At 42.7% G+C, this 25231-nt stretch overlaps 1 protein-coding gene across 1 annotated transcript in view; it reads left to right on the forward strand.

Annotated features, from left to right (window-relative positions):
- MAPKBP1 (mitogen-activated protein kinase binding protein 1) overlaps positions 1-25231 on the forward strand; it is a 119695-nt gene that overhangs the window by 52674 nt on the left and 41790 nt on the right. Inside the window, exons 3-8 of the mRNA XM_056851332.1 lie at positions 12258-12320; positions 13505-13562; positions 18868-19038; positions 21111-21248; positions 21530-21712; positions 23688-23848. Coding sequence (XP_056707310.1) covers positions 12258-12320; positions 13505-13562; positions 18868-19038; positions 21111-21248; positions 21530-21712; positions 23688-23848 — 774 coding nt within the window. The remainder of the gene's footprint in view (positions 1-12257; positions 12321-13504; positions 13563-18867; positions 19039-21110; positions 21249-21529; positions 21713-23687; positions 23849-25231) is intronic.

Consider the following 25231-nt stretch of genomic DNA (forward strand, 5'->3'; position numbering starts at 1 on the left):
AGGCTCCATTCCAAAATACTTCCCACCGGTGACGAGGAGGGACCTGGCAACCCTAAGGATTTCTCTGCCCGGTGCAATTTCTGCCCCACCTCCTTATTTTTCCCCCTCCAGCAATGTAGGGCAATAAGCTCCTTGATAACCAATCTGTAGGTATAATGTGTCGTAGTGGTTTGAGAAAGAGGTGAAAAAATCAACCACAAGAGAAGAGTCAGGTCAAAAGGGCCACAGAAGCAATAAAAGCTCTGCATTCTGCCCTCCCGAAGGTCAGGTGTCTTTCTAGGCGCAGAAATTCGTCTTGTATTTAAGAGCTGTATATGTCTGCAGTATGCCCACCTTATCTTTAAAGCATTTTACTCATTCTCAAAGACAAAATATTTCATAGGAGTTTTTTCAGTGCTCTCCCAAATTTGCCATTTTTTTATCGCAACAATTGAAAAAAGGCCTCGGTGGGGGAAGGGGGAAAATGTTTTCCCCACCCTAATTTTTTCTGGTTTTTTTCCAGGCCTTTGCATCTCTAGTCTTTTAGATGCTTGTGAGGTGAGGAGGATGGAATTATGTAGCAAAGTTGCAAGGATCCTGCCTCTGTGCAAGTAATGACCTGTCCATTATCTAGGAAGAACTTGGCATCTTTAAGAGCAGTTATGCCTCCTAGCAGCTGGTGTCACATTTAGCAATGTAGGTTTGCTTTAGAGCCAAGTTTTGAGCTTGCATAAGAACAAGGAGAGGAAATTTTTTAGCTGAGTTTGGATGAAAACCTGAATTCTGTGTGCCTGACAGAGCAGCACGGCCCTTGCCAAGGGTGCTTCCTTGGACATTTTAGGATTTGATTCTATTCTCCTTGATGATAATCAATATTGCTGCCTTTTTCTCGGGGGTGGGGGTGGGCTTAGTAACTTAGTAATGGCTTGATGCAGTAACTTTGAGGGTGGGTGGTTTTAAAAGAATCAAAAGACCAATTCACAAAACGGATTCCTGTCCCCAGGAAAAGTACTGCCCTTGCTCAGTTCTTTGTTCAGATCATACATGACATTTGTCGGCACAAGTTCAATCCTGGATGTGAATGGCCTGCTGCCATGGGGAGCAGGGGGAGGTAGCTGAAGCCGCTGTATTTCTTGGATTGCACATTTTTCTGAATTAAGGCATTTGTGAAGGGAAGGTCAATAAGGATTATGTTGGTAAGTAATGTATTGTGTGAATCAGGCATCTTAAATTTAGGGTCCAGCTATTGGACTAGGATTGCCAATCTCCAGGTAATAGCTGGAGATCTCCTGCTATTACAAATGATCTCCAGCCGATAGAGATCAGTTCACCTGGAGAAAATGGCCACTTTGGCAATTGGACTCTATGAAATCCCTCCCCTCTCCAAACCCCGCCCTCCTCAGGCTCCACCCCAAAATTCTCCAGGTATTTCCCAACATGGAGCTGGCAAATCTATATTGGACCATATAGCCCAGCAATCTCTCTCTGACACTGGCTGTTTCAAGAAAACCTTAACCAAGTACCCCGGTTGTTGACGACTGCATCCAGCCTCCTAATTCTTCAGCTACCAATGTTGATGCATGCCCTAGCCTTTGTACTATGGAGCTCTTGAACAGATAATTATACAGAAATTGAGACAAAGGAACTGTACTGCTTTAGGATCTTATATTTTGTGTTTAGTATTTCAATTTTGCCGCCATGGTGTTTTATTCGCAGTCTAAAGCATTCTTCAGTTCCATTTGTTCCAATGGCAAAGTGTTCAGCACAAGCTTATTTTTGTTCCTTTATAAGACATCTGTACTGCCTCTCCATTCAAAGAATACATAACAGTGTTCAGCACCTCTCCTATAAAAACTGAGCTCAAAGTAATAAAAGTGACACCTGCAATTAGTAAAAAATAGACCAAAATGGGATAAATGTTTGAGGATTTTAAAATATATGGTTTGATGTAACAAAGTTTCTTCCTTTGTAATCAGAGACCCATGTGCATCAGAAGGAAACCTTTGTCTTTAGGAAGGAGAGCCCTTGGATTTCTTATCTAATGTGTAATGTCAGATGCTGTTGTGGCTCTCATCCTTTTCCCCTGTTCCTACCCAAACTGCAACCCCATGTGTTTTGTATAGTTCTTCGAACATTGTCGTAAGAGCCAGCGTGGTGTAGTGGTTAAGAATGGCAGACTCTAATCTGGAGAACTGGATTTTATTCCCCGCTCGTACACATGAAGCCTACTGGGTGAACTTGGGCTAGTCACAGTTCTTTCTGACCTCTGTCAGCCCCACCTACCTCACAAGGTGTCTGTTGTGGGGAGAGGAAGGGAAGGTGATTGTAAGCCATTTTGAGACTCCTTAAAGGCAGAGAAAATTGGGGTATAAAAACCAACTCTTCTTCTTCAAAGGAAGTGTTTCAGAAGATGTCTTCCTTTTAGCTTGCTGCTTATGTGTAGTAGATGCTGTTTTAAAGCTCTCTGAACCAGTCATTCAGTGATGGTTGAGGAGCTTCCCTACTGTGGTCAGCCTCTTGATTTTTTTTCTTCAGGGCCTCTGGGTCTTGGGGTGGGGGGACGCTTGGATGTGTAATCTGCAGAATTGCCTCTAGCCTAGAAAAGAATGGGGAAAGGATAGCACACTCTCCGTGCTGCAGATCATTTCCTTTCTCTGTGCTGTCCCCTGTGTGGCTTAATTAATTGAATGGAAACACAGACAGTTAAATCATTTAATGTATTGCCTGTCTGAATAGTTACTGTGCTGCTTTCTTGCCATGAGATCCCTGCTTGCCAACCATAGCAATAAAAATGAACACTTCCTTTTTTGTTTGTGCAATAACAACGGGAAGAGCTGTGGATGTGTCTGGTAGTGGGTCGGAGGGGTGGGTGGAGGGAGGCTGTTTCTTTAGAGGCAGATGGCCCTTTCGTGCAGAAGTGAAGACTGTGTTGGGTGTTTGCCCAGGAACACTTTTTGAGAATGATGAGCTTTCTAGGGAAACTTCTTTCCATCAAGATCTGTGCTACGTTTTTTGTACCTGTTTTGAGCCATTATCTGTTTGGAGCCATTATCATGTAGCTAATTTATGCAAGTTTCAAAAAACTGTCAGTGAAGGAAGCAGCAGCATCTCTTTTAAGGGATGCCAACAACCTGGAGAAAAAAAAGGTGCTGCCCTTTTAATGTATTAAAATGGGCAGCTGAAGCATTTTATGGCATGGAAGTCCGTAACATCCGTTGATACATAGGGTTGCCGTAAGTCAGATGGAACATAATGCACCACACAAGCTTCCGTTTAAGGGGCAGAACTTTTTTCTGCAGGCTGTTGGGTACCCAACTGGCTTCTAAAAATCACTGCAGATGTCACATCTACTTTGGCCCTAAGGTAACCGTTTTGCCTTTGCTCAGAATAAGATGAGGGGAGGTGTCCCTATTGCTGAAGCAACTGGGCTGACACTGCTTATCTTCCTGCTTGGTGGCAATGATTTCACTGTCTCTAGGAATTAATGGCAACTCCCATTCATTTCAAGAGAGAATTATGCAGCTGTTCCTAATAGATTCCACCCATTGTTTCTCTGTCACATGCTGGATAACCTCTCTGACTTCAAGTGTGAGCCAAGCATAATTATTCTTCATGAATTTTATCTCAAGGCTTTTTACCCTTTACAGTGACTGTCTGGATTGGTAGAGTTTGGTGCAATCTTTTGGGAATAGTAGTTTCTTTATATCCTTGCATGTGAACATGTGTAAAAGAGTAGTCTCTAAGCAGCAAAGTCAGGATTCATAGGCAGTCATGATGAGTGGCTCTTACTCTGCTTGGGAAATCTTCCTTCGGCAAAGGTTCATCTTTTTCGGAAGTGATCTCAACGCATTTAATTAAAGACAAGCATTTGTCATGGATGAACAGGATGGTTTTATAGACAGTTCTTTTAAATATATCTTGGGTTTAAGTGTTTGGTTTTTAGTGTGGATGTGAGCTTTGAGGGAAAGGGCATCTGCTTGGCCACTGTGTGAAACAGAATGCTGGACCAGATGGATCACTGGTCTGATCCAGCAGGGCTGTTTATGACAGGATAAAGCATATTCATAAGTCTCATATATTTTTGCAACGGGACATCACAATGCCTGCTTTAGCTGAAGTCTGTTAATTTCCTCAGTGTTTTCAACAAATTTCAAAACCTGAGTGGTTCTTTAATTTTCTTCTTCTCTGTTTCTGCTTTGGTCTCTCTCTTACAAATGAGATCTGGAGATTATGCGCATGTACTTGGTACAGGAAGGCTATCTTTTTTTCTCTTTGATGGAATTGTTGCTAAAACATATTTTTAAAAGTGAGTGTTTTTTTTCCTTGGCATCTCTCAATCCCCTCCCCTTCCCTGGGGATTAATGGGAATGGGTGTATCTCATGAGCTATGAATTAATGCAACTACAAAAATTATAATATAGATCATGTCCTGGCCTTGGGTGTCACCCCATTCTGTTTGTGCTTGTTAATTCTAGTAGTTTTGCTGGTGTTGCTGTTTTGACTTCCAGGTGGTTTACCACATTCCACAGGGCAGATGGCTGTGTTCTTTGGAAGGTTTTTTTTTTTTTCCGGCTGGGTAGGTTCTGCTGGAGCAGGCAATAGTTTTAACAGCAGGGAGAATCTGCAGGAAATATGTATGGGATGGGAAAGGATTTTGGAATCAGAATGATTTGGCAATAAGGATCGATTACAGTGTAGAAATCTGTCAAGTTAAACTTCATCAGTGCTAGCATCCCTCCAGTTTTCCCCCGTCCAACTCTTCATACTGTAAATTGAGGTCATGCAGATCTAAAACAGATGGAGTGTTGTGTATCCTAAGCAGAGCAAAGCCCTAAGCTCTGCTTGTTATGTACCTTCTGATAAGGTTCTGTGGATTCTCTTCCAGATCATCACAGAACATGGCTGGGATGTGTGTTCAGTGTCAAGAAATAATGGCATTTTTGTATGTATTTAGACAGGCTACATAAGGCTAATGTTGCATCAGGACTTCCATGGTAATCTTGCACGGTGTGGAAATACAACGATGAATCCTTAAATACCCATGTAACTGCTGCTGGGGAATATGTCTAGTCCAGGTTTCACAAAGGCATATACTCTGGTATTTACTAGGGGTGTGCACCAATTTCCACCCCCAGTATTTTTTGGGTTTGGATTTAATAGACCCAATTAAAAAAAACAACCCAATGAAAACGCCGAATCCCCATACTGGTATGGGGGTTTTCCAGCTTTGTTCAAAATGTTTTGGGTCTATTAAACCCAAACCTGAAAAATTCCACACCACCTCCGAACTCCACATGGGTCTTGGAGGTGACAGAGCCTAACGCTGGGCTCAGCCCAGACGGCAATGGCAGCATAGAGTTGAACGCTGGGCTTGACCAAGCCCAAAGTTCAGCTCTACGCTACCTGCAGCCTCCGAGACCCATATAGAGGCAGCAGAGTTCTGTGCTGGCCTGGGTGCCCAGCAGGTAAGTGAGGGGGAGAGGAAGGAGGGAGAGGGGATTCCCTCAGTCTTTTTTTTTAAATGGCAGCAGGGCCAAAGTAACCTAAAAAATGCCCCCCCCCCAATTGGCATTATTTGGGACCTGCTTTTCCAGCTCCCTTTAAATCACCACAATTTTTTTTCGGTTCAGCTTTGCTGAACGCACACCCTTAGTATTTACATGCAGGTTTTTTCTCTTTTTCTTTAACATATAGTGATGAAACACCGATGCTATTGATAATACTCTAACTTCTCATGAAATTTGAGGCAGCAGAAGACACCCCAAACATTCCCTTTCTTTCCCCTTTATATATTCTATGCTTCCTCAGTTATGGTGAAAATATGCATGAATGAGGCTCATGAATTAATTAGCTGAACGTGGGAAGAACTGAGTCTTTTTGCTATTGAGTTCAGGGATGCTATTACTATTACATTGTCTGTTTAGTTAATTATTCTGCCCTAGCTCCATGAGGTTGCTTCAGTCATGTAGAAAAAACACACAACCACGTGTTCAGTTCATGTGTGCTTATTTTGTTGAGCATACATGCAGCAAAATAAATGCACATTGTGTGATTGGGTGTAGGGTAGACTGCTTAAATTGGTTGTGCATCTGAAAACGTTCAGCTGCATTGTAACTAAAAACATGGGATATGTAGGAGGACATTGCAGTGTCCACGCCTGCTGGCTTGGCTACACACCAATGATAGAGGTTTGGGCTGGGATTGGATAGAGTATGGGAATGAGCATACAGATAGCAATGCTAGAGTACCTGCCCCCTGGCTGTCCAGTTCACTTTAGGAAATTCATCCATCTCTGCTGAGTCTTCCTGCTGGATGGGGGTTGTCCTACTCCAAGCAGCAGCTCAAAAAAAGTGGCACAGTGTAAAATAGGCAGCTATGATTGGTGCATTCTGTAAACTTGGTATTGCAAATGCACTGGCACTCAAAATCGATGCCTCACCTTTGATTGTTTCACATGATAACTCATAGGTAGTTAGTGTATATTGCCCTACTTAAGACATTCTATCATTTGTGGAGGATAAATTTAACAACATCTGTTGGCCATGGGTTAGATCCAGTGATGCCTTTTGCTCATGCTCTGCTCACTTTGTGCTAGAGGGTTGTGTGAGAAAAGTGAAACTATATCTAAAGAACCTTGTGCAGAAGAATTGAGTTTGCAGAACAGGCAGTGATTTTTTTTTAGATATGTCCAAGAGACTAAAGAGAACCTCCATGTTTATCAACAGTATGTCACTGAATCTCAGTTGGTGGCAGCAATAGAGTTTCAAGCTTGTGGACTTCTCAGAAACACATAGTTTCTGGCAGGTGAAATGCTGGAGCAGATAAGCTCATTGGTCTGTGAGCTGTCAGGATTATTTATTTATTTATTAATTCTTCTGTTCTTACCGGGCATTCGGGGAAGAATATTCCCAAATGTAGGATGTAATTTGGAGTAAGAGCCTCTGACTGAATAGCACAAACCTAGCACAAGCATACTCATAGCATATATATCCTGAGGAGGTAAGAAACAGAGCTATCTTTCTTTCCAGTTATCCCTTATGATGAGAGACATGCCCAGTAATTCCCTCATCTATGGAGCATCCCATTTAAGTGGGTGGTATAATTGTTATAATTAATTTATAGTCATAGCAATGTTTAAATAGAAACAATATGATAATTCTGTCTTGTGTTGTTCTTTGTTAATTTTCTCTGGCATCTTATGAAGCACGAAACATTTATCTATTCGGTCCTTCACACTCTTGGTGGAAGCAGTCTCTGGCAGTTCCCTTTCTCAGTGGCTAAAAACAGGCATTTTTAATTTGTGCTGTCACACTGTAGCTCTCTCCCACTCGTTCTAGGCTTCCTTCCCTCGCAATATATTTAATTAACAAAGTTTATTTTTTTGCTTGCATTGGGAAAAACCATCCAGCCATGCGTGTTGGCTATTCATACACAGTCTCAAGGGCTCTTCACACTACAGCTAGAAGTGTGCATCACACTTTATAATACATGAAATGCTTGAGGTTGGGATTTGCTCGAGGTTTGTTTAACAAAGAGAATGAATATACTTTATGTGCATGTAGGCCTACAGGTTTGTAAAAACTGCCATACTTTTCAACTTAAGAGAACTATCTGGATGTATGCTATCTAGAAGGTGAGAACTATTTGAGAAATTATAGACTTGAGAGTCAAAAAAGTCCTGTTATCCATAGTCCTTCCATGGTGTGCTGAGGAGAAACTAGAACATATCTGTACATGTTTTTGCTTGTAGGTAGGCGGACTTCGCCCTGACACAGATGGCTTGGGCTAGCCTAATCTCGTCAGATCTTAGAAGCTAAGCAGGGTCAGCCCTGGTTAGTATTTGGATGAGAGACCACCAATGAAGTCCAAGGTCACTACGCAGAGGCAGGCAATGGCAAACCACCTCTGAACATCTCTTGCCTTCAAAACTGCATGAGGGGTTGCTATAAGTCAGCTGCAACTTGATGGCACTTTAAATGCACACAGGCAGACTCTCAAGCTGCCCAAGTATATTTAGTGTCAAAACTAAACTTTATTTATTTGCTAAATAAGGCTGCCATATTTCACCTGAGAAAGAACTGAAACATTGAACAGATGGCATCTATTCAAATATTGTTGCAGTTAAGACTGTGATAGAAGAAGCTGCACCTGTCAACATGTGCCTGCCTAGGAACTTGTTAAAGAAAACAGGGTGTTCTGAATAACCTTAACCCTAAACACTGCTTGAAATTAAAGTTCTTCCTGCCGGAGTAAATATTTGGTCATTGGGATATCATAGGACGAAAACGCATGGTCGCTTTGGCCTCCTTTATTCCCTGTTTCAGCCAGGATTCAGCCAGGATTTAATGCATGCGTTTCGCCAAACTTGCGTTCAATCCTGGCTGAATCCTGGCTGAAACAGGGAATAAAGGAGGCTAAAGCAACCATGCATTTTCACCCATAGAGTCCTTTCTGTGGGGGGTCTGGTTAATTTAAGTATTCTAAAACGAGGAACTTCCTTAATGCTAAACTGAGCATTGAAGTTCTAGAACAAAGGATAATTTAAAAAATATAAATATTTGACAGCCCTGTAAATTGCAGCAAAGGATTTTTTTTTTAAAGCCTGGACAGAATTCCAGCACTGATTTGCAAGTTCCTTCAAAGCTGTGTTTTGGGGTGAGGTGGGGTATATATGCTATTTTGGAATAGGAAGAGTAGGATCGCCACTTCTTTCCTGGCTGTGTGACTTTCCTTTTTAAAAGTCATGCAGTAGCAGCTTTCCTGCTCTGGCTAGTTATCTCCTGCCCCTGCTGCTGCTTGAATGAGTGGTGCTTGGGGGAATGAGGAGGGAAGGGGGTGTCAATGTGGTGATGTAACTTCCAGCTTAAACCTGGAAGTACTGTCACTTCTGGGTTTTAGCTAGAAGTGATGCCTCCATGTTGACAATGTCTTCCTCCCCCCTCATGCCATGGCCCCAAAGTCTCCTGGGGGTGCCAGGCATGTGTCTGGCAACCCTGGGCAGCAGTCACATTCGATAGATGAATCAGGCCCAAGAACCCAAATACAGCAGGAAAAGCTTCACCTGTAGGTCTTTACCCTGTCACACTCAGGAAGCTACACAGAGAAAAGGTATCAAAGTGCAGAATTTAAAAACCCTCAAGCTTAATCTGTTTTCTGTTAGCCTGCTGAGGGAAGAATTTAAAAGAGTGGATTCTGAGACAGGGCACAGCAAGAGATGAGTCAAGCCAGGAAATGGACAAGGGGGCGCTATGAAGGGGAAAGTAACTTTTAAAGAAAGACTAAGGTCTCAAAGGAGCTGAAAAGGTGTCTGTGTGTGGAGAGTTACACAGAGCTGTTTGAATGAGTCAGATATTGTGTAACAGTGACTCTGACATCTTATTCCTTGTTGTTCCATTTCTAAACCTAACTTTAATGGAGAAAATGCTACTCCCTGTTCCCCTTGTTTGCTAAAGTGTTTCTTCTGTAGGGTTGCCAGGTCCCTCTTCACCACTGGTGGGAGGTTTTTGGGGTGGAGCCTGAGGAGGGCGGGGTTTGGGAAGGGACTTCAATGCCATAGAGTCCAATTGCCAAAGCGGCCATTTTCTCCAGGTCATCTGATCTCTATCGGCTGGAGATCAGTTGTAATAGCAGGAGATCCCCAACTAGTACCTGGAGGCTGGCAACCCTATTCTTCTGGGAAGTTTTTGCAGCAAGTTGCTCAGCTCTCAAGCCTTGTTTTCTGTGGCTGAAATGGTCTCCCTTATGTGCCATGTTGGAAAACCTGAGGCTGTGTTGCTTCCATTTGAATCTAGTTGAACAGAAAATGCCAAACTCCTAACCCTTCTCCTGAGAGTTTACAGCATTTGCACGTGCTGCTGGTATATACCCTCTCTAGTATTTTGGAGGATTGTTTACTGTATAGTAGACTCAGATGCTCTTTAATAATACTTTGTTGTAGCTGTGTGCCTTTCATCTTTTGCTCTCACATCTGCTATCTAAAAAAAACCTGTAACTGCTTCAGGATGTGGGACGGAGATAGCAGTTTATTAAAAGCTGTATTTCATGGTTGTTTGCTACCATTGGGAGGCTATCCTGTCAGCAGAGATTGATAGTTTTAGGGGTGTGCCACCTCAAGCCTTGGAAATGACATGTTTGTATGCAAAGCCAGTAAATTTTCCTGTAAGCAGTTTGTATAAACAAATTGGGTATGGCAACAGACTGCTAGTGTAGTTTGGCAGGGACCTTGCAAAGTGGCCCTGAGCTGTTTCGGTAAATGTCCTTTGAATTTGAAATGTGACTCAGATTGGAAGGCTGGGCCTAATAAACCTGGCGGGTTTTAGCAATAAGATAGGATTGGAGTTCTTGATAGAAGTCTGCAGGTCTGCTTTCAAATATAATTTTGCTGTCTTACAAGGCACTCCCTCTGTCCCTGATCTTGCTATGCTGCAGAGGACTATTTTCTTTAACTTTATTAAAGGCAGTGAGGCAGAACTGGAACTGCTTGTACACATTTAGAAGAATTGTTAGTACTATATCACTTTGTCAGAAGCTGGAGCTGCTGGGTTGGACTCCTAAACTTGGGCGCTCTCCAATGTCCTTTGTAGGAGGTGCCTCAATACTGGGGGAGAAGGGGAGTTAGGTGTCCTTTCTCTCCTATGCTGGGCCTCTCCACTGCCTAGCGTCACAGGTCAGGCGGGGCCTGGAGATCGCCTGGAATTACAACTGACCTCCAAGGTGACAGAGAACAGTTCTCCTGAAGAAAATGGCTGCTTTGGACTTGCTGGGTGGCATTAGGGTTGCCAGACCCCTAGGAGGGATCCCCAGCTTTGAGGCCTCTCTCCCTGGTGCTGTGCAGCTGGCTAGCAGGAGAGACTTACCAGCAGCAAACAGAGGCCTGGGCCTTTGTTGCTGGTGATGTGTTGACGTCACTTCCAGTACTAACCAGAAGTGACGTCATCACGTCACTGGCAACATGGGGATGCCCTAGTATTTGGGCAAAAAAACTGGTAAAAATGACTTCTACCATAGAGTTTTTGCTCAAATACCAGAGCGTTCCCACGTTGCTGGCAGTGTGATGACATCACTTCCATTGTGCACCAGAAGTGATGTCGATGCATTGCCGGCAACATAAGAACATAAGAAAGGCCCTGCTGGATCAGACCAAGGCCCATCAAGTCCAGCAGTCTGTTCACACAGTGGCCAACCAGGTGCCTCTAGGAAGCCCACAAACAAGACGACTAGGCCTCAGTTTGCTGTCAGTCAGTTCCCTCCCCATTCCCCGCTGGTTGCCATGGGATACCTGGGGATACCTGGTAACCCCAGGTGGCAGATAGTTGCTCCCCCCATCTGCTGGCCTTGGTATGTGCAGGAGTGGGCTCCCCAGCTTTGGACACTTGTCAGGATGCAGGTTGGAGGAACTGCATGATGACCTGTTCTCCCATATTAAACAAATAATGTGCATGTATGTAGAGCAGTAGTCCATAAGGCAAAGGACTGTAGGCTGGCCTTCTCCGATATGTTAGTCCTCTGTGTGAAAGGATATAATTCCCTTTCCTGCCCTACATACATTCTGAAGTATGTACAGTCCCAGGAGAGCTGTACCTTGGTTTTATCCTCAGTGTGAACATTGGGCCATAGATGGGTGATGTTTGTATAGGTTTGTTCAGTACTTTCATGAAGGGAATTAACCAAAAGAATATGCAATTCCAATGAAGCAATTATTGTTCATGTTTTGTTCCAAAACTCTTCCCAGCCACCCAAAGCTGGCTGGCTTTTGCAGCGTTTGTTTGGCTTCTGATACATCTGAGAATCCTGGCTACTGGGTAATACAAGAAGCATGCTATTCCTGTTAATCCTTTGATTTATATCAGTGGTTCCCAAAGTGGGCAGCACCACCCCCTGGGGGTGGGTGGGATTACCTAGGGGGGCACTAAGAGGCAAGGGGGCAGCAGGGGGCGCTAGAGGCAGGCCCCTTCAACTGAGTTGTTGGATAGGGTAGGGGGCACTGGGTTTGAGTTTGTGGAACCAAGGGGGTGGTGGCCCAAAACATTTGGGAAGCACTGATTTATATGAGGTGGATGGCCTTCATCTAGTAATAGGGTGACTCAATTAAAACATTAACATAGGAGTTCCTGTACCTGCCAGAATGCTATAAAAATGCACTTGTGCCATCCCCCCATACCTCCAGAGTGGGCTTTACCACTCACTGCAGAAGAAAAGAGCATATTGATCAATAACTGTATCCAAAAGGCAATTTACGTACATTTAAAAAAATTGTTTTTAAAATTCTCATTTTGTAGGTGTGTTGTTGTGCTCTTCAACCCCAGGAAAAATAAGCAGCATCATATTCTGAATAGTTCCAGGTGAGTGTGTGTCTTGCTTTTCTTTCTCTAGGAGCCTGAGAGGCCTTTTTAAACTTTACCAAATGGTGGAGACTTATAATTATAAGGAAGAACACCACACAGAAAACTCTTTCTTTCTTTCTTTCTTTCTTTCTTTCTTTCTTTCTTTCTTTCTTTCTTTCTTTCTTTCTTTCTTTCTTTCTTTCTTTCTTTCTTTCTTTCTTTCTTTCTTTCTTTCTCTCTCTCTCTCTCTCTCTCTCTCTCTCTCTCTCTCTCTCTCTCTCTCTCTCTTTCTCTCTTTCTCTCTTTCTCTCTTTCTCTCTTTCTCTCTTTCTCTCTCTCTTTCTCTCTTTCTCTCTCTCTTTCTCTCTCTCTTTCTCTCTCTCTTTCTCTTTCTCTCTCTCTCTCTCTCTCTCTCTCTCTCTCTCTCTCTCTCTCTCTCTCTCTCTCTCCTCCCTCCCTCCCTCCCTCCCTCCCTCCCTCCCTCTTCCTCTTTCTCTCTCCCATGTACAGTAGCTAAAATGGTTTGGGAACACAGAATGGGAACCCAAGGTTTAACACAATGGTTCTCTTAAAATAAATAAATAAACCCAATTCAGTAGCATGGCTAGCTGTTGAAACTTTGGAAGGGAAGCTTGTGACTTGTTTGTTCTAGTCTTTTCTTTAGTGCTTATACTCATTTTGTGGAGAGATCAAGTTTGTTTTTTCAGCTTGAAAATTTTCCAGTTTAAAATTCAGACATGCCAGGCACAAACAGACAAAGAATTCTTATTCTTTATTATCCTGGTCATTCTGACTTTTGAGTTTTGAGTTTGTGCAGAATTCTCTTTTGGCTTCCTTCCCCAAATATGCTCCTGCAAGGAATAGATACCAGGGTTACTGACAGGAGTTAGACTTTCCCTCTTTCCTAGTTTTATTTTTGCATTGCTTGCCCACGCCTATGGCCAAATCTTTGATGTGGAAAACTTTTAAAAGCCACTATTAGCCATAATAGCCATATCTCTTCAAGAGATAGACAGATTAGAATACAGTGTTTGGTGCTCTTATAAAATCTTTCTTCAGGGCAACAGATATGACAGAGAAGCCCACCCAACGCAGACTGGCATGGTCTGGCTTATCATCCCAGATCCACTCCTAGTTGTGTTGGGTTAAACCTCCATCACCCTAATCCGTTTCACAAAAATACTTTTTCTCCTTCTGAACAGGAAGACTATTACAGCCCTTGCTTTCTCTCCTGATGGAAAATACCTTGTTACTGGAGAGGTAAGTGATGGAGCCTGAAAGCCTGGCTATCCTTCAGGCTCCTCTTGAGAGGCAGCCTGACTTTTTCTCATTAGAATCTCAGATTAGAATCTCTGCATGGAAGACAGGAGCAGATTGAAGCAACATTTTGCCTTTTTGTGCCCATTGGGAGAACCCTGACAGAAAGGACGAGGAATAACTCCTTGCCTGAGGGAAGGGCTTATGTTTTCTTCTTGCTGTTAGCCTTCTTGCTCCATCTTTCTAGTCTCCAGGAGCAGGGGAGACTTTCAGTTTGATTGCTGCTTCCTCCCCACACACACATTAGAAGAGTGAAAAACTGTGCCTGGTGACATGAGATCTTTTCTCAGGTGAGAGGCTTTTGCGAAGCCTCTTTCTCCTTCCTGAGAGTGGAGAGAGTTGGGGTATGCACTGGTGCTTCAAGCCACGAAGCTTTCCCTGTCCGTTGGGATAGTGGTTGCGTTGGGACCTTCAGTGTTCTAGTTGGCAGAGATGGCCTCTTCCTGTCTGAGGCAATATATAGACAGACTCTTGCACAAGTCATTACTTAGTGGTGGAGTGTATGCTTTGTATATACTAAATACTTCAGTTCCTTCCTGGCCATAAGAACATAAAAGCCATGCTGGATCAGACCAAGAGCCATCAAGTCCAGCAGTATGTTCACACAGTGGCTAATCAGGTGCCTCTAGGAAGCCCACAAACAAGATGACTGCAGCAGCATTATCCTGCCTGTGTTCCACAGCATCTAATATATTAGGCATCTTCCCCTGATCCTGGAGAGAATAGGTATGCATCATGACTAGTATCCATTTTTACTAGTAGTCATGACCACCCCTCTCCCCTGTGAACATGTCAATTCCCCTCTTCAAGCCTTCCAAGTTGGCACCCATCACCACATCCTGGGTCAGGGAGTTCCACAATTTAACTATACATTGTGTGAAGAAGTACGTCCTTTTATCAGTTTTGAATCTCTCACCCTCCAGCTTCAGCAGATGACCCTGCATTCTGGTATTATGAGTTAAAGGATGCTGGGCTGGAAAAAAGAACTCTGGGATGCAGGGGCTACTGCTAACTAGAGTCCTGTTATTGCCCGAGTGGCCCACTAGGCTGATCCTGAATAAGGCGGCTTGTTATCTTTTTGGAGCAATTTGTCAGCGAGGTTGGACAAAAGGATGCTTCTTGAGATTAGGCTATAGGAAGCGTGGCTTATGCTGAAGTTGCTTAACAGTTTATTAAAATAGCCACAAGGGAACCCTAATGTTCTCCTAAGTTATGACATTTCTAAACTGTGAAAGGTGAAAACTAGTTATGAATCTCAATGGCTTTTCTTTAGCAGCGTTGCTTTTAGATGTATTTTTCCAGAGAATAAACCCTGGTATTCAGACAGATGGAAAGCAAAGATAAGATTTGCAGGGTAAGAACTAGCTGTGGGCACTGGCACCCCACCCCACCCTTACTAGTAGGTAAGGGAGGAAGTGGATCAGAAGTTTCTGTTTCTTCCTTGAGATACAGAGAAGACAACACTGAACAGGTCCCCCGTCCCCCCCGCCACACACTCATTTCGCATGAAGCCTTCAATAGAGGCGCAAAGGTTCTTGTGCCTGTGGGTTTGGCCGGCTTTAGTTCATTGCTGGCAATGCATAAAGGAAGGACAAAAATGATTGCATTCTGTTTCTAATGCAGACCAGATACACGATATTCATGCTGTAGTGCGATGAAACTTGAATTGCTGGATGCTGAAAGACCACAAAAATGTTGACTGTCATCTTCTTGTCTATGTTGGATAGCTGCCATCTGTTTCTTCTGACTTGATTACTGTTGGACTCTGTAAAGTCACATTTGATTATAAATAGTAAATTCAATGTGAGACTCCCCCCCCCCACCTCCCCTGGTAAAGGCTAGTTGAGCCCTAGATGTTTCTCAACTGTCTGTTTCAATGTGAGTCTTTTTGGATATCTGGCCTGCAGTTCTGTAGCCTGAATTGACCTTTTTGGTTAAGGTAGGAATAGTCTGGCTGGAAACACAGTGCAGGAATAGATCAAGCGGGGTGGGCAGCCTGATGCCTCCAGCAGCTCCAAGCAGGCGGCAGTGGCGATGGGTGCACAGCAGCATCTGATCCTAAGAAACAAATTGCCTCTGGACATGAAGGTGCCATTTAGGTATCATAGCTTATAATCATCGGTAGACCTTTTCACAGATTTCTCATTCCCTCTTGTAGCTGCTAGTGACCACATGGTAACTTTGCCTACAGGAAGTACTTAATCTCATTTTTTTCTGAACCTACTTGAAAGGAAAGTTGTCTTTTAATATTATATGTAGGTCAAGTCTTCCCCGTCCCAACTGAATGCCCAAATTTTATTAATCCTTTCCTTGTGATGAAGATTCTGCAAAGAGTCTCAATTCTTGGTTTGGCCATATTGTACCCATTGGGCACTCTTGACTGTAACTTCAAGACCCAGCCGTGCATGAAGGAACACTGGATTTTGAAATCACATGAACACATGAAGCTGCCTTCTACCGAATCACACCCTTGGTCCATCAAAGTCAGTATTGTCTACTCAGACCGGCAGCAGCTCTCCCGGGTCTCAGGCAGAGGTCTTTCACATCACCTACCTACCTAGTCCCGTTAACTGGAGATGCCGGGGATTGAACCTGGGACCTTCTGCATGCCAAGCAGAGGCTCTACCATTGAACTACAGCCCCTCCCCTAAATCTGAAAAGCACAGCAGTAAGATCAGTTAACACTCAGGGTGACATTGCAAAGTAGGTTGTCTTTTAGACATTGTCTGTCTTGGAATCATTCAGTTGGAATTTCGCTGTCCAAAAGGAAATTCTGCCCCACCCCCCGGGAAAATCCACTCTCTGTTCGCTATAAAGAGGCTTAATCAACCCTGGCTAGAAAAGGCACCCTTTTGCCTGGTTGCTATGGAGTTGTCAACTTACAGGCCACCTTTATAGCCTTTCTTGAAATCATGCAGAGGCTGTTGAGTCAGGCTTGCACTTCTATTATGCTTGTTTTTAAACATGTTTCATCTGAGATACAGCTCTGGTAAAGGTGTTGCGTTGACACCAGTGTGGGGGGTGTCTTCTTTTGGTGATGTAGCCTGTTTTGTTAACCATTCAGCTTTAAGTAAGATAGTCTGGTCACTAACAGGGCTTATTCAGCCTTGTTGCCCATATCTCCTTTGATTCTCTTCATTAAAATAAGTTCTGGTGTTGATGACCAGGATCTTTTCTCCGTCTAGGAATTTTCAGGGATCTTTGAGTTTTCTTTGAGACTGCTCACTTCTAGGTATGGATATCTGAAGAACTCAGTCCTTCAAGATGGACTTGGTTCTCTCTTTCTTTCACTTTCTGTGCCCCTGCCAGTTTTAGTTGTGTTCTGTCACGCGGGCCTGGAGGTGAGGTGATTTATTAAGACCAGGCAGGGGCAGTTTCTTTTGTGGTGATGGCCTTTGAATAGCGTCTCCATACTTCCTATACTCTTCTAAGTGCTATAAAATTCTGATGCAAAACTTAAAGGCCACTGGAGAAGTATCTCTCAGCCTTCAGTTGTATTCTGTTCAACATAGATGAGTGTGTTCACTTGTTTTTGTGAAAAGCGCACAGTATGCTATGTTGTCATCCACAGGCACTGCATACAGAGGTGAAGAGTTCACGCATGTGCAAGCCCCAGGCTCTTTGCGGGGGCAGGGGCTGCAAACAAAAAGGCTAGGAGCTACCTGTCCCCCTGCAGCAGGCTGCCCCTGTTGCCTGCTGCATACTGTAAACAGAAAGGGTCTTTGCAGCAGTGACCAGCACAGCCTTTTATCTTCTGCAGTGGTCTTGTGCATTGTGATTCTTTCTCCCTCCTGCCCCATATAAGAGAGGACATGGCAAGTAGGAGTAGTGCAGAATTCTGCAGTCCCACTGTTTTGACTAGAAAACCCTGCTTACATTTTCACTTTTCCTTTGTGTGATTTGATCCCATAGATCTTTTGCACCATTATTCTTTCCTCATGCTGAATTTTCCCCATTGCTTTATGCATTTTAATGTTATTTTTGCATGCTATTAAAGATACACACAAATAAATTGAGAATACCAGCAATGGCAATGGCTAAAATGGTTCACAAAGACAACCTATGAAAAACCACTACTTTGCAGTAATGGGCAAATTCATACATCTCTAGACACGGGCAGGCATCTAACAGGATTGAGGGACTCCTCTATGGCGCCCTGCGCAGCAAGACAGAAAAATTACACTCCCTCACTGACCATATTTAATTCTTAGATATTCCTGGTATGCAGAATTTCATTGTGTCAGTTCTTTTTCAGTTTGAAAACTGAGCATAAGTCTGAATCGTTATAATGACAGATGTTCTGAAGAGATGGTGTGCAGCAATTGAACACTCTCATGATCCTTTCAAGATCTTGCCACTTTTTGCTTAAAGTGGCCGTTTTGGAATATATTTAGCTGGGGCATTGCCAAGTTTTAGAAATAGGGTCCTGGTACACTGATTGCCTTAACAGCAATTGGCTGCCCTTCATTTTCTGAAAATACTTGATCATCTCAGCTTTACCATAGTCTGTATTTATAAATTACTCTTTTGGAGGTTCGATACCAGTAAGCTGGGCACTTCCCAAAGCTGCTAGACTTTGAATAGTTTGATTAGGTGGTCACCAATAGCAACGCAGACTACTTCAATTCTAGAAGTCACAATCTTCACTGTTGCTAGAGCACTGGGTTGGAAGTCCTTTTATATTTAGCTGCCAAATAACAAATTATACTGTGGGGGGTGGGGCAGGGTATTCTTCAGAGAACTGTTTCAATTTGGCAACCATTTATAGATATTAAATGGTTTTTTTGTGTCCCCCCCCCCCCGCAAACATGCACAAATGTGTGTCTTTTCTTTCCTTTGGTTGGTCATACTTCGGTTACGTGGAGAGGGGGGGAGTATGTTGTGCTTGTGAGTGGTGAAATACGTGTGACGAGAATTGTTGTATTATAAATAGTAACAATCTCCTATCAAATCACAATACACTGTTAATAACAACAAATAGAGGTGCCACGTGGTTCCATATTTGCAAATGTTCTCACTACCAGTTATGAGGTCCCATTGGGCACACAAATTAGGAATGAATACATATGGATCCTTTGAAGCCTTTTAAAATCTTTAGCTGACTATTTTTGGACTGAAGTTGGCAAACTGATAATTGCCCTCACTGTAGCACATTTGGCAAAATGCAGCAACTGTGTATATGGAGGAATGCAACGTCACTGGTTTTAAAATTGTGTTCGCTCGCTGTTATTCCTCTCTCCATTTTCAGAGCGGGCACATGCCAGCTGTTCGAGTATGGGATGTTGCTGAACGAACTCAGGTGGCTGAGCTTCAAGAACATAAGTATGGAGTGGCGTGTGTTGCTTTCTCTCCCAGCTCCAAGTACATCGTCTCAGTGGGTTACCAACATGACATGATTGTCAATGTTTGGTCATGGAAGGTAAAAATATAGAACAAGATTCCTTTGAGGTGCGGCTGAAAGAGTTCAAAGAAATTTGAGTGTTTCAAGTTCTGCTCCCCATGCCTTTGCATATATAAGTGGGTTCTAGATTAAATTAAACCCAAATTCTCCCAAGAAGTCAAAATGACTAAACTGAAGCTATGGTCATAATGGTCACATTATGGACAAGAGTCACTGGAAAAGACAAGGATGCTAGGGAAAGTTGAAGGCAGTAGGACCCAAACTGAGATGGATTGACTCAATCAAGGAAACCACAGCCCTTAGTTTGCAAGACCTGAGCAAGGATGTTAACGATCGGACATTTGGGAGGTCATTAATTCATAGGGTTGCCCTAAGTTGGAAGCAAATTGATGGCACTTAACACCCACACACAAGCAATGTGTTGCTTATTTGTCCTGAAGGAGTTTCAACAATAACAAGAGCCAGTGTGAAGTAGCGGTTAGCTTACTGGGATAGGACCTAATCATGAAAATCTTTAGGTGATCTTGAGGCAGTCATACTCTATCAGCATAACCTACCTGTCAAGGTTATTAGAATTAAACGTGTGTGTGTGGGAGGGGGGTACATTGTCTTGAGACCTTTTGAAGAAGAGGGGGGGTCTAAAATATAATTAATTGAAACCACAAAGCCTTTTTTTGTTATCCTAATTAAACTGGGAATAAACCTTCTAGAATAAGATAGCTAAACCAGAGAGAATTGCTCCTTCAAGAATGGCCTATCCTGTCATCTGCTTTTTTTTTGTTATCTAAGGCACACACAGTACAAGATCACAGCAGGCTTTTCGAGATTAGATAATTTGTTGTGCTTAAAGTACTTTGAAGCAGAAAGATTCTTTTATCTCATTTAAAATAGCAGAAACTGATTCTAAGCTCCCTCTGGTTGCTGCTCTAAAAAGGAAAGGTAATTGTTTGCATACATGTCTCTTTTAGCATCAAAGAAACATGTGTCTATTTTGTCAAGTTTCCTTTTTAAAATCTGTTTGCTCCCTGTGATACTCAAAACAAGGCCTTCAACAGTTACTGTTGATAGTAGAAGTAGTTTCTCCCAGGAGAGAGCCCTTTGATCAAAATGCCAAATACACAAGCAGTTTTGTTTGAACAAGAATATACATTATTGCCTGGTACAGCTGAAATATCGCAGTTTTCTTGTTGCTGAATATGAAAATTCACGAGTAAGCATGTTTAACACAAGGGAGACTAGAATGGTAATCATTTTGTACTTGCCTAGCTGATGCAAGGTAAATTCCTTGGGGAGGATATATTGGATGGCCTGTACACAGTAATTAGTTACCGTCAGAATGCTTTATTCTGATAAGTTTGCTTTCTGATAACTTTAGGATTCGTACAACTAGGTAGGTGAACTCAGCTCTTGCTTGAATCCACTTAGAACTGGTTGAGATTTTCATAGGCCACCATGAGAACTTCATCCCCCTCTCCATAAATTCTGGTAACTTGATGTGGACACCCCATGGGAATGGCTACTTATGTATAAAATCGATATGTATGATTCTTCCCTGCCAAATCAAGGAGGTTGTACAAATACATCACCAACGCAGCTGGACATTCATGGGGAGTACTGATTTAATAAGCAACATGGGGTTAGATCCTATGACTCCACCAAGCTTTCCTTCATGAAAGGAAAAAAGGCTTCCACCAGAGGATTATGGGGGAGGGAGGAAATTCCCTTTATCTATTTTTTCCACACTATGTATAATTTTATAAACCTCTATCATATCTCCCCCCCCCCAGTTGTCATTTTGTCTAATATAATGAGAGTTTGGAAGATGTGCATCTTTACTGAAAAACATTTGCATTGTAATTTTTGCTGTCTGCATGCATTTTTTGATGCATTTGATGTCTTTTAAAACTAAGGATTGTGAAAATCTCTAACCTAATGAGTGATATCCTGGAAACAATGTAAGGCCAGAAATTTCTCCATTAGCCCCCCACCCTATTTTGCACAATATGGGTTATGACTCTGATTGTCAGTTGTCATGAATATTTGCATATGAAATATAAGAGATTTGACTAGCTTGAATGCCTTCTTTCCAGAAAAACATAGTTGTGGCAGCAAATAAGGTCTCAAGCAAAGTGACAGCAGTTTCATTCTCTGAGGACTGCAGCTACTTTGTCACCGCTGGAAACAGGCACATCAAATTCTGGTACCTAGATGACAGCAAAACCTCCAAGGTGAGAGGCAGGAGAAGTGCCAGGTGGTGGGTAGGAACAATTGAGAGAGAGAGAAGACATTGGGAGGCTTTTGCTTTATGCCCATAGTGATTGCTTGGCATTTTTCAAGAGTTTGAAGTGTTCGTGATAATCCTGACCATGAAGAAAGAAAATGCTTTTTTGCATACCGATTATTGTTCAAATTTCCTTGTGTGTGCGTGTGAGTGTAATTTTTCACACTGTTTATGCCTACTAGCACACCAACCACCTTGACATGTTCTCTCCTTCCCCCCTCCCCCCAGGTGAACGCCACGGTTCCTTTGCTTGGGCGCTCCGGTTTGCTCGGGGAACTGAGGAACAACTTCTTTACGGATGTGGCGTGTGGCAGGGGCAAGAAAGCTGACAGCACCTTCTGTATCACTTCCTCAGGTCTCCTTTGTGAATTCAATGAGAAAAGGCTGCTGGACAAGTGGGTGGAGCTGAGAGTAAGTTCTGGATCTGTAGCCCTTAAATATTTGTGCACAGGAAAAAGGGGGTCAGGGATGCACCAAGCCCAAAAACTACTGTCAGTGATTTTATTTGATAACTGTTCATATGTAGAATGGGTCAGTGTGATTGTAAAGGGACGTGTGGATGGGGCGCACTGTCTTCTCCCTCACCTGCAGTCTGTTTTCTGGAACATTTCTATTTGCTAAACTCTAATCCTGGACTAAGCTTGGCTAGGAGGAACACAGTTGTGGGGAGGAGTTGTGAAAGGAAGGGAACGCTAAAAGCGTGCACCCACACCCCCATATGCATTCCCCTTTGTTCCTTAAACATAGAATTCCTAGTCTCTGCTTTATATATATGTGTGTGTGTGTGTATAAAGTGCAGTCAAGTTGCAGCTGACTTATGATGACCCCTTATGGAGTTTTCAAAGCAAGAGACTTTTCAGAGCTGCTTTGCCATTGCCTTCCTCTGCTCAAGCAATTCCTGGTATTCCTTGGTGATCTCCCATCCAAATGGCAACCAGGGATGACCCTGCTTCCAAGATCTGATGAGATCGGGCTATTCCATGCTGCCTTCCCTCCCGCTTTACATATACCTGCATTTATTTCATTTAGAAATGTATACTTCACACTATTAACCCAAAATTGTTCTTGAGGCTTCTACCATGGCAAAGAAACAATAAAAGTTCAGAATAAAGCAGTCTGAACAGCTGTAATATAATAGAAAGCAGTCATAAAATTATCTAAAATCACATAGAGCTAAAATAAATAAAGCCAGCCGTAAAATCCCATAAAACAGCAGCTAAAAGCAACACTAACAATCTGAAATCAGCCAAGCCAGCACTGTATGTATGAGTAGTACAAGCAGTAAGTTTAAAAGTCTGGGTCTGTTGCTGTTAAATGTAGTCTGGGTCTGAGTTCCTCGATCAAGAGGAGAAATGGAATCTTTTAGAAGAAGCATCTGGGTAATGGTTTTCCTTGGAAAGTCATTTCAGCCCTCTGAATCTTCCATCACTGGGGCAGGTAGTGGTCCAGTATGGGAAACTCTAATGTTCATTGACTGAAATAGTAATATTAGTAGCTCTGTGTATTATGTGGGCTGTAAATAAAAACTAGTCATTTTTCTTTTTAAGCACTGTTAATTGTAGTGGCTTTTATAGTCTTGCAGTTCAGTCATGATTTAGTACTGTGTTATAGATGGGTAAACTGAGACTGGAAAATTGTGATTTGCTTACTTTTGCAGATGAGCTTCAACATGAACCAACTAAATTGGGCAGGGGTTCCTTGTGCTTCCTCCCTAGTAGTAGTGTGGTTCCCCCCCACCCCCAGATCTATGCTGTGTAGAAACAATGTTCTGCTTAACTATGTAACATTGTAAAAACGTTTTTTGTTTGCAAATGGTGAACACAAGGCTTTGGGTTTCTAAATCTTAACTCACTCTCCAGATTTAATCTCTGTCTCTCTCTCTCCTTGTTCCTTTCTTCTTTTCTGCACTAAAATCGCCTTTTCTCTTTCACTTAGAACACAGACAGCTTCACAGTAAGTCAGAATGAACTCATTGCCACCAGCACTCCACTTGCCCATCGTGCTTCTCGTTTGTCATCATTGTTTGCGATTGTTCAAATTGCAGTGTGATAAAAAAGCAATAGTGGAATAAGGTGTAGTCTAAATCAGGAAGCCTGTGGGTGATTTCCATACAGAGTTAGCTTCCTAACTCTAATGCTGAACACTTCCCCAATAAGGTATCAGATTAGTTATCCTAGGATCTGTAGGAGGCTGTTTTTGAAAGAAGACAGCTTAGGAAAGGATGCTTATTTGCATCAGGTGGCTTCATCTCATTTCCCTTCACTAATTCTGCCTTGTTTCTTCCCCCCCCCCCCTTTCCTTGACTATTGATATCCTTGTGTCTTGTCATACTTTCTGTGGTGGCTTTGGGAAGAACGCTGCTCACACTGGTGTCTTGTGTCCTTAGACTACTGTGGCAAACTGCATCTCTGTGAGCCATGACTACATCTTCTGTGGCTGTGCTGATGGCACAGTGCGGATTTTTAACCCTTCGAACCTTCATTTTGTGACTACGCTCCCTAAACCTCATTTCCTGGGAACGGATATCGCCTGCGTCACTGAAGCCAGGTAGGAAAGGGGGAAAATATAGTACCACTTCTTCATGACTAGATCTATAACAGTGCTTACCATGTAGTAGGCTTAAAATTATAGGAGCCCTCGATTGTAGTTTCTATGTTGGGCCCTCGATTGTAGTTCATCCTCTTTTAATGGTAATACATCTGAAGAGAGCCCATAGCTGATAGATAGAAAGTATGTATTTTTTTCCATAGAAAATCCCAGGTTCAGTGCTTGATAGCTCCATTTCAGTTCTTGAAGAGCTGCTGCGCATTACAGTAGATGACACTGGGCCAAATGGGGCCAGTTGCCTGGCTATAATTGGCTTCATACACTAATATGGACAAGTCCCTTGATTTACAAATTTGTGTCTCCTTGCCTTTTCCCCAAAGCTGTTTCTTTTAAAGTTTACCTTTGGGAACTCAAAATGGGTAGAAAGAAATTCTGTTGGAGTCTTTCACGTTAGGCATTTGGGAAACCCTGCGTAAAATGCTCCTTGCTCACCTTCCTAGTAGGAAATAGAAGAGCCTGTTCCTCTCTTTGCTTGCAGACCCAAAGGAGTCTAGGACTATGCATGGATGTACTCATAATGGGAACACTTCTTGTTGCCCTTCCATAGCATTTTCCTGATAAATAGGCATTTAATTAAAACAGAACATTCCATGCATGTCTGATTTAGCTTCTTGTTTTCACCTGTTTGCACACAGCTTCTTGGTTTTTGTTTCTGGCAGCTTTTCAATAAAGGTTTTGAAGCCTGTTGCTGCCATCTTGTCCCACAGAATGAAAAATAAATACTTACACATGCACAGGGGTAGTGTGTGCCATTTAAGCTTATCACCTCCTAAATCTGAAAGGACTTTTAAATGTGAATTTTCACCCTTGAAGCTATATCTTTAAAAAAAAGCAATGACCATGCATGCTGTCCTTTGGGGAATGTGAATTTAGTTCCTCTGGACTGAGATTTTTGTTTTATTCTAATCTTCCTTAGCCAAGCTTTTATTGGAAAGGCAGAATAAGTGTTTAAGGAGAATTGCATTGGCCTCACAAAATCAGGAAGGTTTAAAATGGACAGCTAAACATTACACATGGGATTTATGTGTTACACTTTGACAATGTGAGGCTTTAAGGAGCACTTGATAAAGAAAATGCCAGCCCTTGTAAAAACGTCTGCTAGTGCTGTGTTTGTCATTTCTCCCCCCATGCGGCAAAATCATGTGGTTCTTAAGTATGAGGTTTGTGAGCCAAGAAGAGTGATAGCTGCATGTACTGATTCCCCCGCTTTAAAGGAAGTCAAAAATGCACAGGTGTCATTAGAACAACTCATGCGATAAGGTGACACAAATCCCAGATCTGCCATTTTGAAGGCAGCGCTTCGCTCTGTCCCTCTTCCCAGAA

The sequence above is a fragment of the Euleptes europaea genome, chromosome 6 (assembly GCF_029931775.1).
Source record: "Euleptes europaea isolate rEulEur1 chromosome 6, rEulEur1.hap1, whole genome shotgun sequence".
In the NCBI taxonomy this organism is placed as follows: domain Eukaryota; kingdom Metazoa; phylum Chordata; class Lepidosauria; order Squamata; family Sphaerodactylidae; genus Euleptes; species Euleptes europaea.